Source organism: Patagioenas fasciata, chromosome 12 (assembly GCF_037038585.1).
Source record: "Patagioenas fasciata isolate bPatFas1 chromosome 12, bPatFas1.hap1, whole genome shotgun sequence".
NCBI lineage: Eukaryota > Metazoa > Chordata > Aves > Columbiformes > Columbidae > Patagioenas > Patagioenas fasciata.
The window spans coordinates 7,621,680-7,634,209 of record NC_092531.1 but is presented as its reverse complement, the minus strand read 5'-3'; the positions used below and the strand labels follow the sequence as shown (position 1 = coordinate 7,634,209).

The 12,530-nt window shown below is 45.1% G+C and overlaps 2 protein-coding genes across 5 annotated transcripts; both read right to left on the bottom strand.

Moving 5' to 3' along the window:
- Positions 1 to 888: 888 nt before the first annotated feature.
- Positions 889 to 5,564, bottom strand: PSMA4 (proteasome 20S subunit alpha 4). 2 transcript variants are annotated; one of them, XM_065847549.2, is made up of 9 exons: positions 5,421 to 5,564; positions 5,176 to 5,215; positions 4,906 to 4,948; positions 3,934 to 4,096; positions 3,083 to 3,160; positions 2,761 to 2,849; positions 1,837 to 1,967; positions 1,501 to 1,624; positions 889 to 1,294 (listed from the first exon to the last, which is right to left on the bottom strand). In XM_065847549.2, the coding sequence occupies exons 2-9, from the start codon at positions 5,176 to 5,178 to the stop codon at positions 1,140 to 1,142; spliced, it is 786 nt and encodes a 261-aa protein (XP_065703621.1). In that variant the 5' UTR covers positions 5,179 to 5,215; positions 5,421 to 5,564; the 3' UTR covers positions 889 to 1,139. The 2 variants fall into 2 exon arrangements, with proteins under 2 accessions (XP_065703621.1, XP_071669876.1); XM_071813775.1 differs by lacking the exon at positions 5,176 to 5,215 and having other exon boundaries at positions 5,421 to 5,439.
- A 252-nt stretch (positions 5,565 to 5,816) lies between these two features.
- Positions 5,817 to 9,752, bottom strand: HYKK (hydroxylysine kinase). 3 transcript variants are annotated; one of them, XM_065847548.2, is made up of 5 exons: positions 9,609 to 9,752; positions 8,783 to 9,120; positions 7,927 to 8,069; positions 6,805 to 6,988; positions 5,817 to 6,320 (listed from the first exon to the last, which is right to left on the bottom strand). In XM_065847548.2, exons 2-5 carry the CDS (start codon positions 9,111 to 9,113, stop codon positions 5,836 to 5,838), a joined length of 1,143 nt encoding a protein of 380 aa, XP_065703620.1. In that variant the 5' UTR covers positions 9,114 to 9,120; positions 9,609 to 9,752; the 3' UTR covers positions 5,817 to 5,835. The 3 variants fall into 3 exon arrangements, with proteins under 3 accessions (XP_065703620.1, XP_071669875.1, XP_071669874.1); XM_071813774.1 differs by having other exon boundaries at positions 5,817 to 6,255; XM_071813773.1 differs by lacking the exon at positions 9,609 to 9,752 and adding an exon at positions 9,378 to 9,581.
- Between the last annotated feature and the right edge of the window lie 2,778 nt (positions 9,753 to 12,530).

Here is a 12,530-nt window from a genome sequence, read left to right as displayed (position 1 = left end):
TCCAGGGTCAGCACAAAGGGGCTGGATCACCAGTGCCAGAATCTGAAATTCAGCAAGTAAGGTCTCTCACATAAGCACGCCACTCAAGCAAGCTTTTAGACTTCTTTTAATAACCAAATGGGTACAAAATATTTTTCAGTAACTTGTTTTCATCTTCTCTATTAACTCCAGTTCATTTATTTCAGAACTAGAAGAGATTTTAATTAATCTGAAAATCACATTATTTTGCATCCAGGATTAGGACAACAGGAACAAAAAAATATTCTTACTCATGCACAAATATTGTGATTTCTCAATTGGTTAACTGGCTAGTTTTCTAGACTCTTGTTTGTCAGAGAAGGGAACTAAATCCTCTAGGGAGTAAACTAAATATAAAACATTTCAGGATAAAATGTAAAATACTCAATGTGGCCTAAAATCATGCACTATTCTATTTACCTATTTGTATTTTGAGGAGATAGCTTAACATTTTTACATGGCCTTTGTAAAATGTTCCTCTAGTTTGTGTGAATATAGCTAGTGTGATATGATGAATTTCTCAGAGAACACATGCGCTCCAGAAAGGCTCTGATCAGCTGAACACATTTGCTACAGGGCATGTCTAAAACTACTGCTTGCAAGACCATCAGTTGGACACAGCCTGCTATAGGACAAATAGGCCAAAATTAAAACTTGGCATGCCAACACACTTCAAGTCTGGATTTGTGAAATGATTTTTCAAATGTAGGAGCCCTTTTCACTACTTTAAAAGCAAAACCCACACATACACACAAATTTCTAATGATTCATTTTCTTTACCAACTAGCATATACGTTGTTTTAATGGTTTAAAGTGATTAAATCCCTCAAGATATATCCAGGCATTACTGAGGAAATAAAGACACTCATCACCATTCTTCTTAAATTTTATTCCATAATAAAAAATAGAAGAAAGAAATAGAGCGTTCAAGAATTAAAGCAATTATTGGTCAATGTAAGGAGCAGTAAACTAATTATCTGAGTGATGATGAAAGACCTGGTTCATCAAAAGCATTTCTGGGTCCTCCATGGCATATTTGTAGGCTTTTACCAAACAGAAATCCAGATTATCTTTTGCTGAAGCAGGTCCTATATTATCTACAGACCACTTAATTTCATACTCTATTTATCCTTCTCTTTTTGTTCTTTTTCCTTCTTCTCGCGTTCAGCTTTTGCTTCCTCCTCCTCATGTTGTTTTATCAACTGTTCCACCTCCTTTTGCTTCAGAACCCTTATTACTGTCTTCCCGTTCTCTCTCGTCAGCGTTGCAATTTCAACTGAAACACATGGAACAGACAGCAGCGTCAGAGTTCGTTCTTTAGCCAGAGCAATCCCAGCAGGGTAAGATCTGCAGTTAGAGCTGATGGTGACGTGCAGGAGGCTCCTGCCCTGCCAGACGGCAGCGCTCTGTTCTGCAGCAGCATACACACGCGAGTTCGTACCTCTCCAGGGAGGTGTTATCTCGTATTAGCAAACTGCTTACCTTTCTCTGCAGAGAGTTTGCTAACGTCCATGGTTTTGTTTAGAACCTTAATGGCCAGTGCAAGTGCAGTCTTTAAGGTCATTTCTCCTTCTTTGTAGTCTTGCTTTAGCATTGACACAGCTGCCTATAAATTTCACAGAAATTAAAACGGTATTTTTGGGTGACCAAACAGTTGCTTTTTGCCAGATAATATCAATACATGAGTAACAGCAGTGTTTCTACAGTTACCAATTTCTCCTCTGCACTAGTAATCAACAGCTCAGTTTAATTACTACAGTGCAATTTACGCTTTTTTTTTTTTGCTTGACTTTTGAGAGGACAAAAACCAGAACTTACAGCACTATTATTCCCAATGCACGTCGCTTTCCACCCTCCATAATTTCCACTAGGATCACTTTGATACAGCTGAAATCCATAATGCTTATCCCAGCCAATATACAGCAGCGAAACACCAAAAGGACGTTTTCCTGTTGAAAAGAAGAAGGGCTATTAGCAATCTAAATTTAGAAACAAGTTTGGTCATGAGTGACAATTATTTTGATTCCTTTTTTCAAATCTGTTCCTGTGAAGTAGGATTTAACAGACTGCTCTGCGCTTCTGCTGCTTGAGATAAGCACACCAGCTTGTCTTTCTAAGTCTTGGGGCAGAGAGGCAGCAGAGGTTTATTTCATTTAACCCCAAAAGCAGCTCATTTCTGTCTCCACAAATGTAATTTATCATCTTAGGACTTTAAATCAAAACTTTATATTTAATGTATGTAGCTTAGCTGTCAAAGTATACACTTTAACAGTATCAAAAGCCAGGTACATAAAAAGGCCATTCTTTCACGCTACGTATATAAAAAATACCGGAAACATCAGTTCACGTACTAAGGAACACTGCTTACAACATCATTTTCTAACATGCTGCTTGATCCACAGAAATAAATACAACATTGATACCCCTACATATGGTGTTATTTGTGATTCATCGTGCTGTTATGCTGGATGGGCCCCAAATGCTGGAAGATGACACATGCATTGTATGCAATGGGCCGGAATCTCAACCATCAATTTGTCAGTCACTAAAAAGCTGCACCTTCCGTAGCAAAACATTAACTGTGACCACCTGTTCCTCTCTTATATTGGCTGTTGTTATTCTCAGTGTAACTCGTCACAGAAGAATTTGGTAGAACTGTCCAGAGACTCTGAGGCTTTAAATTACATAACAGAATCATTCTGTGGACATTGACAAGCACAGCGGTTAATCACATTTTGTTACCTCCAAACTGTGTGTAAGCCTGCTTGATATCACAGAGCGCTGTTACCAGTTGTTCACAAGGAATAGGCTCTTGATATTGTAACAAATATCTAACAGAAAGAGAAAAGAACAATTTTCAAAACTTGTTTTGCTGACAGTATCCTGTACCATGTTTAACAAGAACCAAGTTCCTAAGTTACAGTGTCTCCTTGATCTAGCTGTTTTATTTCAAACAATCTACTTCTGCTCTACTAAGTGCATTTTCATTTTGATTTAATACATAAACAGAACTGAATCTGACAGTGCAGAGAAGGACAACCACGTCAACTGTCAGCAGACCTACCTCTGTGCGATCAGTCTCAGTTCATTTGTTAGAACATTGGCATCTGAAGTTATTCCTGCAACGCTGCAAGCCATATCCCTGCAATAAAAGCACACGTATTAACTGAATTCCTATCAGTCTCCAACAGACACGTCTTCATACAGCAAACACCTACTGTGAGGCTTTGCTGATCAAAACTACACAGCTGCTGTACAAAACGGGTGTATCAGCTCCTGCCTTTAGGGTATGAGCATTTTGTAAGAGCAGAAGTGGACAGCAAAAAGTAAGCGGGTCAGTATGTTTGTTATGTGCATAGTTCTGAGAAGACGGATCGTGCCAAAGATGATTAAGTCCCAAGTGTCTGTACAAGCTAAAAGGGAAGTTGTAACAGGGAGATCTATCTTCTCTGCTACCTTTATAGCAAAGAAACCTAAGGCGTGTTTTACCTAATTATCCTGTTCTCTTTGCATCATAAAAGAAAAACAAAGATTTGGAAGAGGATGCTGAGCTGAAATCACATGGTGAGTTTTTTGTGCATTCTTTATTCTGCCTCCTCAAAAGATATTTTGTAAAACTGAGAACTCCCAATTTTCTTAAGTGCTGCACCAAGATTACATTGTATGGGGAAGTACCAAACAACACAAGCTATTCCACCTAGAAAATTCTCCTAGAGGTTAAAAAAAAGCGATGCTTCTACTTTAGAACAACTACTGAAGCGAACAATGGCAAAACAGCCCTACCTGCTAAAACCCTGAACAAAAGGAATACTAATATTTCCAATAAAACCAAGTTCACTGCTAAAATATCTTGAGTAACAGCAGCATTTTGTTACTAATAAGGTCACTGGATGTCTGATCATCATTTCAACTTACTCATTAAGTTTGTATATCTTCTCTGAGAAAAACACTTCATCAAGAAGCTTGTGAATGTTGCGTCTCTCTGCTGCCAGCAAAACGCCATCGTTTGCTAGAATTCCCAAGCAAGTTCCTGCATGTCCTATCGCCTCCATTGCATACTCAACCTGGTACAGGCGACCTGCGAAAGGATCTAAATTAGTGACATCAAAAAAGTAACACTGAGCAAGACCACGTACACAAGGTGACTTGGAAAGGACGTGACAGATGCTCATCGTGCAATCTAGTCTTGTTTTTTCAGTCTGTTACCAGTTGATAGCAAATTAATTGGTTGAAAAGGAAGAACGAGTCAGAGAAGGAGAATGTGCAAATCTGGTAAGGCCATACAAGGAATTGCCAATGTGGAAAAAAACCATTATTTTTAAAACCAAAACAACAACAAAAAAAACAGAAAAACCCAACCAAACAAATCCCTACAGAACTCTCTGCTGCAGTAGACTGAGCCAAAATAGATCTTCACTAATCAAAGGAAATATTTAATACTAGTCTTCTTGAGTCCATCCCCTCTAAGAAATACGAAAGCGTGGCTTTGTACATCTTGTTTCAGTAAGAATAACCAGGAGCGGCATGATCGCAGCAGCAGGGTGTTGTGCATTCTCGGGGGTGGAGAACACAAACACAATCCAGCCATTCTCGAACAAAAGATGGTGAAGATTTACTGAGGTTATTTCCAAAGCACAGCAGGTGGTATCGCTCACTAACGGGGCACAGTCATTACTGTCTGAACTAGAACGAGTCTGGAAGCCTCCAGCTGGGACCCTTGGTGTCTTTAGAGAATTGTACACTACTGGCAAATAAATATGATTTAACTCATATATAAACAGAAACATGCTATAAACAACCAACCTTTGTGCAAGCAGTTTGTTATTTAGTTTTGTGATGTTAGATGGAACAGTCAGTTTATTTAAAAGTGTGAGATTAAAAAAATACCTTCTGGAGAAAATATGGTAGTTCTGGAGTCGTATCTTCGAGACTGTAAAAAGCAACAGCTCATTAAATATCCTCGTTCTCTTGTCAGAAAGCAGCATTTCAACCAAAGTGCGATGCTCTGAGCCGCACAGAAGAACCCTCAGCCGCTCGCCGAGCTCGGTTTGTTCCCGCGGTAACACCGCCGCTCCACCGCCCGGCCCGCGGTGCCCCGGCCCACCACCACCCGCGGCCCCCCCGCCGGGACCCGGCCCGGCCCGCAGGCCCGCTCACCATGGTGCCGGAACGCGCTGGGGGCAGGAGGGACTCAGACCTGCAAAACACCACAACGCGTGTTAAAAGGCACCGAGCGCAGCCGGGTCCCGAACCGGGAGAGCGCTGCAGCCGCGACCGGCCCGGCGTCCCCGCCGCACTGCAGAGTCATCCCCACCGCGGCGGGACGTCAGGGCCTCGCCGCCTCCCGGCGCGACCCGCTCCCCCCGGCCCGCGCAGCCGCCCGCACTCCCTCCCTCACTCACGGCGGGCCGAGGGCCGGGAAGGGCGAGCGAGGCCCGTCTGCGGAGACAACCCAGCGCTACAGCCGCGCCAGCACCGTCACCACTGCGCCGGAAATGGCCGCTGCGCCTGCGCCGGGGAGGGGCGGGGCCGGGCGGCGGCTGCCGCTCGTGCTTGTGCCCGCGCTCCCGCCCAGAGGGTCAGCACGCGCAGCGGCTCGCGCTGCCGTAACAGCCACCCGCGCGCCCCAACGGCTCCCCGCGAGGCGGCACTAACGGTCCTCCGCGCGCTGCCGGAGCAGCTCCCCCTCGCGGCCACCGTAGCTGCCGCCCCGCGCGTGCCGGGCCAGCCGCGAGCCGCCCCCGGGCCCGCCCCCTCGGCACGGAAGGAGGCCCCCCCCCCAGCGCACACAGCGCAGGTCACGCTCCAGCGCCGCCTTTATTGAACCGTTGGGGGCTCCTCAGCAGCCGCCGAGGGGTTCACATATGCTCGGGCAGTCTCGAACCACGTCCTCTCCACGGCCTCCTGCCCCACCTCAAACATCTTCATTAGGTGTTTCCAGCCCGTCCTGGCCGTGACCATGAGGTACTCCTGGTTCTCGGGGTACAGCAGGGCCGTGTGCGCGGCGATGACGAGGGACTGCGCGAAGCGCCCGCTCACCAGCAGGAACAGGGCCGCTCTCTCCTCCCCGCTGAGGGGCAGGACGCTCTCGAACCCGGCCAGGACGTGCCCGCCGACCCCCAGGGGATCCGGGCTCTCGATCATCATGTACATGATGGCTATCGCCACTTCGAACACGTAATAGCCGTAACTCATGTCGCTGAAATCCAGGATGCCGGACACCCTGTACTCGGGATGCTGCGCGGAAGCAGAACTGGAGTCAATGAGAATGTTGTGGTCATTGAGATCGCCGTGGTTGATACCTGGACACAGAAGAAACAGAAACAGTATTTAATAATTATTAAACAGCAGAATGTAACTTTTTGTTTCTGTTCTCAGTGAAACAGCTTTGAAAAGATACTCAACTACAAAACCGTATTAGTTTCCCTCAGCATCAAGTGTCACCTTTCCTGGCCTCGCTGCTGCCCAGGAGCCTCCGTTCCTCTGAAGGGTCACACAGAGCAACTGGTAAAGTTTTTTCCAAACACAGAATAGCCGTTTTCAAACTGTCATCAGCATCAGTAAGAGAAAATTGAATAGTTATTTGGGCCTTTTGAAAAGACTTCCTGTACTTCACAGATTCTTACTAAGCTGACGTAACAGCATGAAAATAATCACTTTAAGTGGAAGGAAACTCATCAGAAAGACCAAGACCTGAACCCGACTCTGGACACGTTCTTCCTGGCTCATTTTGCACTGTTTCAGTGTCTCGGTTCAACATAATTACAATGAGAATAAAATACTCACAGGCTCGGAAATTGCTCAGTTTGGGTATCACTTTCCCTTTGAACTGCTCAATAACTTGTTCCACAACTTCACGGTATTTGTTCTGGCCCAAGGCATAAAGGTACTGATCTAGAAGAGGAACGTTTGCCAGGTTCCAAATGAACTGAGCTCGATGCAGACTTTTTGTTGATGGATGATGGAATTTCTGTGGAAAAAGCACAAGAGAAAATAGGCCATAAGTAAAAATCCCGTGACTAAAGGGCTTGATTCAAATACCCTATTAGCTTTAATAGGTTCCTAATGACATTCACTGAAAAGCATCACAACTTTGACTATTGCTTTAAAACATCAAGTAAAAGAATAACCTGAAGAATTATTAAGGTGAGCACCTTAATACCTACATACAGCCTAAACGGGTTTTTTCCCCCATTTTTTAGGTACAAGGAAAAGCATCTCTGCCACTGCAGATCACACTTACCCTTGAATCTTCTAATGCTTTCTTTTAAATGACAAACGTTGGTAGATGATGATCCATATGTTAACGGCATAAAGAGCCTTTTCCATCAAAATTTGCCTTCTCATCAACTATCTCCTCCTTGGCAGGACAAGTTACAGGCATATCTTGAGACTAGCTGGACTATATAAATTGTTTTAATCTCATTATAAGAGCATGACCAGAGTATTAGAAGGCAACAGGAAGATATCTTCCCCAATTGAAAAATGCTCTTGCAATTTAAGATTGTGGTTAGTAAAGCTGGCAATTCACCTTTCATAATGGTCTGAGACCAGTAGCCAGAACATCAGAAGGAGAGGTTAATGAAAGGCACTTAATAATGCAAGAGTTCTTTTATGTATCAAACTTCATTACTGGCTGATTTGTCAGCTTTATTATCCTGTATAATTACAGAGTAAAGAAAGAACTTCGCATTAAGATTACTTGACTGGAAGGGGTGCAAATGAGAGAAGTGTCACCAATCTCTGTTAGCACAGCTGGCGTTGTAGACAAGGAACCAACTGCTACCAATGTTGAACGGTCACAGTTCTAATGACCAGGAGGAAGACAGCAAGTCAAAATGAATTTGAAAGAATAGATTGGCCAGCTGTGCCTGATGTGCATTATTCAAAAAATGCTTTAAAACTCACCTCTGTGAGCGCTTTATCCAAGCTGGCAGCTAGCTTACCAATCTCGTAGAAAATCTGAGCATTTGTTGCAATCTTTGCTACAGGTGTACCTGGCAGGTACGTCAGCAGTCGGACCATGTACTTCTTGTTCCCACATCCACTAGCTAACAGGCAAAGAGACGCTGTCAGTCGCTTCAATATGTGCTATTAGTTAAGGCAAGAAGCAAAAAAGGTTCATCCCAGTGTAAAAATCATCTGATGTAGCCAATAAACAGATTGCATTGAAGGATTTGATTTACCAGGATGTCACATGATGATGTGCAAACTTTAACACGTTTGCAGCCTGTGCTGGACTCCTCTCCTTGTGCTTGGAATGGCCCCTGCACACAGCAGGTTCCTCCAGCGCCCACACTAACACTGACAGAGTTTTGCAGGACAGGAGGTCTCTGGAATCCCAGCTTTTGTATGGAACTAGTAGTGACTAGAAAACCAAGGTGGCAACACGCTCTTTCTTCCAAGCACTGTCAAAGCAATTTACTGTGGCATTGTAGATGGTCTAGAACTGTATTTTACACCATTCTGTAGGCAAATAATTTGTAACATCATTTAGTCAATGAAGTTTTTTTCCCTATGCATGGACAGGTCATGTCAATGTTTTCTCAAAGTCATTACCCTGGAGTTATTTTCTAAGTCTTTTCATAGTTAATTATTACTCTTCTCTAACTTGCTTTGCTTCTGGTATTTTAAGCTTGGACACACAGGTCATCTGATACATATCCCCTAATATGTAAAAAGAAGCCTGAGTTTTACTTTAGTATAGATATGACATTCCATAGAGGGTGATAGTATTGCAGTAAAGGTGCTCATAATTGCTCACCTGACTCCAGAGACATTATGGTACCATCTTTGGTAAGCCGAGGTGAAGCTGAAGGGAAGCCTTCAGCGCTGAGGAACATCATGGCGCGGGTCTGGGCCTCAATGAGGTCGGGCTCCCGGCTGTCCTCCGAATTGGTGATTTTGAGGACATATTCGTCAGCACCTCCGTCTCTGGAGACACGCACGTGGAAATTCTGATCGTCGTAGCTGGGGAGCGGCCCGATCCAGGACACCTTTAACCCAAACACCCTGTCGACCAGCTCAGCGGCTTCTGTCTCACCAAGCGCCGGCTTGGTCAGCGTCTGGGGCTGGCAGCCGTTTCCAGAAGACATCACGTCTCTAGCAAAAAAAAGAGAAGCTGGATGATCTTAATTGTATTCTGACATCAAAAGGAGTAATTACTACCACAAAATTAATTCAGATACTGGAGAGGAGTTTCCTACGTTTATTAAATAAGCAAAGAAAACCCACTAAGTCAGTCCTGGTTTCTTAGATTGTGATTTCTTGTCAGCTACTCAGTCTGTAGCCTCCCCACGAGAAAGACTTCAGAGAGATGCACTCAATCTGTTCAGAACAAGCACACATGAGAAGCTTACCAACTGGGAGTATTTTTATTAGCTAATTTCCAGCAGCATCCTAACCCGGTATGTTGCTAAGCGGGGTGATTTCCTAAGGAACAGAGCTACTGAATCCCAGGCCAGGAAGTTCTAAATTCAGATCGGCAAAAAGACGAGACACATTCCGGTAGATCTGAACGTTACAGCAGACAAATCTTTCCGCCCGGTCGCGGCCTCCCGAGTTCCTGCGTTAGGAAATGCAGAACGAACCTGCAGACGCTCCGCTCCGGTTCCGGGTGCCCCGGCCCGGCCGCCCCGCTCGGACAAGCGGCCCTTGGACCCCGCCGCCCTTTGTCCCGCCCGCAGCGAGCGGCGGCTGTCGGGACCCGCCGGCCCCGCCTGGGCCCCACGCCGGAGGGAGCGGGAGGCGGGGCCGCGCTGGGCCGGCCCTCGGCCCGGGGGAACCCGCAGCACCGGGGCCGCACAGCAGCCGCCCGGGCCGGCCCTCCCGCGGGCGGCAAGGGACACCCCCTTTTGAACTTGGAGGAGAGGAGACTGAGGGGTGACCTCATTAATGTTTACAGATACATAAAGGGTGAGTGTCAGGAGGATGGAGCCAGGCTCTTCTCGGTGACAACCAGTGACAGGACAAGGGGCAATGGGTACAAACTGGAACACAGGAGGTTCCACTTAAATACGCAAAGAAAATTCTTCATGGTGAGGGTGCCAGGGCCTGGCCCAGGCTGCCCAGGGAGGTTGTGGAGTCTCCTTCTGTGCAGACATTCAAACCCACCTGGACACCTTCCTGTGGAACCTCAGCTGGGTGATTGACCAACTAAAAAATATTCTGACCTACTTCACCTCCCCTCTCCCAGCCCTTCAAAATCACACGAGCCAGTTTTTTTCCAAGAATAAAAGAGCTCTAGAAAATATCTGGGGTTCCCTCTCCCAGTTTCTGAGGCTGACTGAAGGTTTATAATTGCTCCCTGGAAGAAAACTGATACAGCAATAGCAGGAAATCATTCTTGCTGTGCTTGTGACTTTAAGGTACAGAGCAGATTACAGCAAAATCAGAATATACTAATTCTCTCTGCAAACAAAATCACAATGCATTTTGCAGATCTGCACCTCGTTAGTCTTGCCTTATTCTGCAGCGCGTAGTGCCAAGTCTTACGACCTACGGCCCAGCGTGCTGATGGGAAACACGTTGTGTCTGGGAGACAACGCACAGCACTCTGGGGTTGTGTTTCAGCCTCTCATCGACATCTCTAAGAAAGAGAAAACTTGAACAATTGAGTGTCTCTGTGTTTGATGCGAGTCTCATGCTGCTTCCGAAAGCGTCTTCAGGGTGAGTCAGACACCCCCAGATCACCGCTGGAGATTTTGTCATATCTGTAAGCTCTACATGCCATAAACGCAACCTCAGTCAACAACTTACTCGAATGCAGGATTTGATCTAGATTCTATGTTCAACATTTTTCTGGGGAAAAAAAGACCGTTATTCAAAAAGCATTTGATAGGGTTGTAATATCCAGACTAGTATGAGGAGCTCAGCTAATACAGAAAACTTCTTTATAAAGCAACTAAACACACTTTGGAAGCCCACGTGTGAGACACTCCTAATGAGAAAATGAGGCATGTATAATTATGTAATGTATGTAATTATACCCTCCTTCTTATTCACCTCACCCTTCCATACATACTTACAGTGCCATTTTAAGTGTATTGCATATTATCTATTCAAAATAGATGGTAACATACAAGAACTGTGATACAATTTTCTTTATTAAAAATAATTTACAGCATCAGTAACATTTTATGCACAATTATCATCAACTGAACTTAAGATCTATGTATACAATACTTACTGAACTTAAAACTTACACTGTTCTGTTGGCTTTAAACAGCAGACATATATTTGCAGTTGCTTAAATATTATTAATATACATAGCTTCATGTCCTTGTACTTAGGTGTAAAATGTATAAACATCAACACTATCCCAAAGCCTTGTAATTTGGGTGGAGGAGGGAGGAAGAGGGGCATGAGGAGATAAAACATGTAGGAAAAATTGGAACAGGTTCTTCTCCAGACCAAACTGGAGAGAGAAGTCTAGGTTACATACATCTAACACAGTCACTTCTTCAAAAAGGTACACTGCCTCCTATGCTTTAAGGTACTAGAAAAGGTCTAATTGAGGTTTGGTGGGTAATGGCAGCACTCTGAGCGTGCTGCGCCCCACCTCTGCCACAACGAGGACGTCACTCTCACCCCTCTACAGCTCATCACATCCTAGCAGTGTCCAGAGTCCAGCAGCTTTGCTGCAGGGCTGTTGCAGCGCTCACTGCTGCGCAGGAAGAGGGGACAGGCACATCACCACGGCTCAGCAGGCAAGCATTCCCTTCACAGGCAGCTCAGTGCCACGTGGGGAGCAAGACACAGGTCACCCCTGCACTGGGGGCACCCTGCTGAAGGGTGGGAGCTGGTCTGCACGGCTCATGGGGGGCTGAGGGGTGGGACCCACCGCAGCAACACTGGCAGGGGACTGAGGTGGAACAGCAGCTGTACCACGGCACAGCTCAAAAGCTCTTTTGGTGATTTTCAGCCACAAGAGTGCAGCAGAATTACAGTAGTTGCTATGGCAACAGAACCCATCACTTCTCTTTTAAGAGACTTTAAAAGAGGCTTTGTTAGTGACAACTTGCAGGTAAGTCACACCCTTGAAACTGTGCTTAACTTCGCAGTGCTGGCTTACCCTAACACAGCTCTGATCACTGGCTCCTGAAGCAACAACTGTGCTACTGCACAAGAGGTGAGAAGGCTGCATTCCGTTCAAGCATTAGCAGTTACACAAGTTTTAAACAGCCTTAGAGTTGTGTTTTTATTTACCACCTGCATGAGGCACCATGTGCCAGCACTGAATTCCTATTTGCTCCCCAATAATCAACACATATATTCTTGATTTAGTTCAAGAGAACGCCTTTGAGCTGGGGAAGAACAAAAACAAAACCAACATAGTATCAGACACTTGTACGAGAAAGATCTGCTCAAGAACTCTGGATAAAATTAGCAAAAGTGTACCACAGAACACAAACTCATTCAGCGCGCAGTTGAATATAGTAGAGTTGATTGATCATCCATAGCAGTGGCAGGAGTCACTGGAATTGTTTTTATCTTGACTAATAGAAAACCAC

Coding starts and splice junctions, on each gene's coding strand:
- PSMA4 (XM_065847549.2), bottom strand. Junction 1,968..2,760: donor GGCTTACACACAGTTTGGAG/GTAACAAAATGT, acceptor TCTTTTCAACAG/GAAAACGTCCTTTTGGTGTT. Junction 1,625..1,836: donor GCATTGGGAATAATAGTGCT/GTAAGTTCTGGT, acceptor TGAAATTTATAG/GCAGCTGTGTCAATGCTAAA.
- HYKK (XM_065847548.2), bottom strand. CDS start 9,113: ATGTCTTCTGGAAACGGCTGCCAGCCCCAGACGCTGACCAAGCCGGCG. Junction 8,070..8,782: donor CATAATGTCTCTGGAGTCAG/GTGAGCAATTAT, acceptor TTTGCCTGTTAG/CTAGTGGATGTGGGAACAAG. Junction 6,989..7,926: donor TGGATAAAGCGCTCACAGAG/GTGAGTTTTAAA, acceptor CTTTTTCCACAG/AAATTCCATCATCCATCAAC.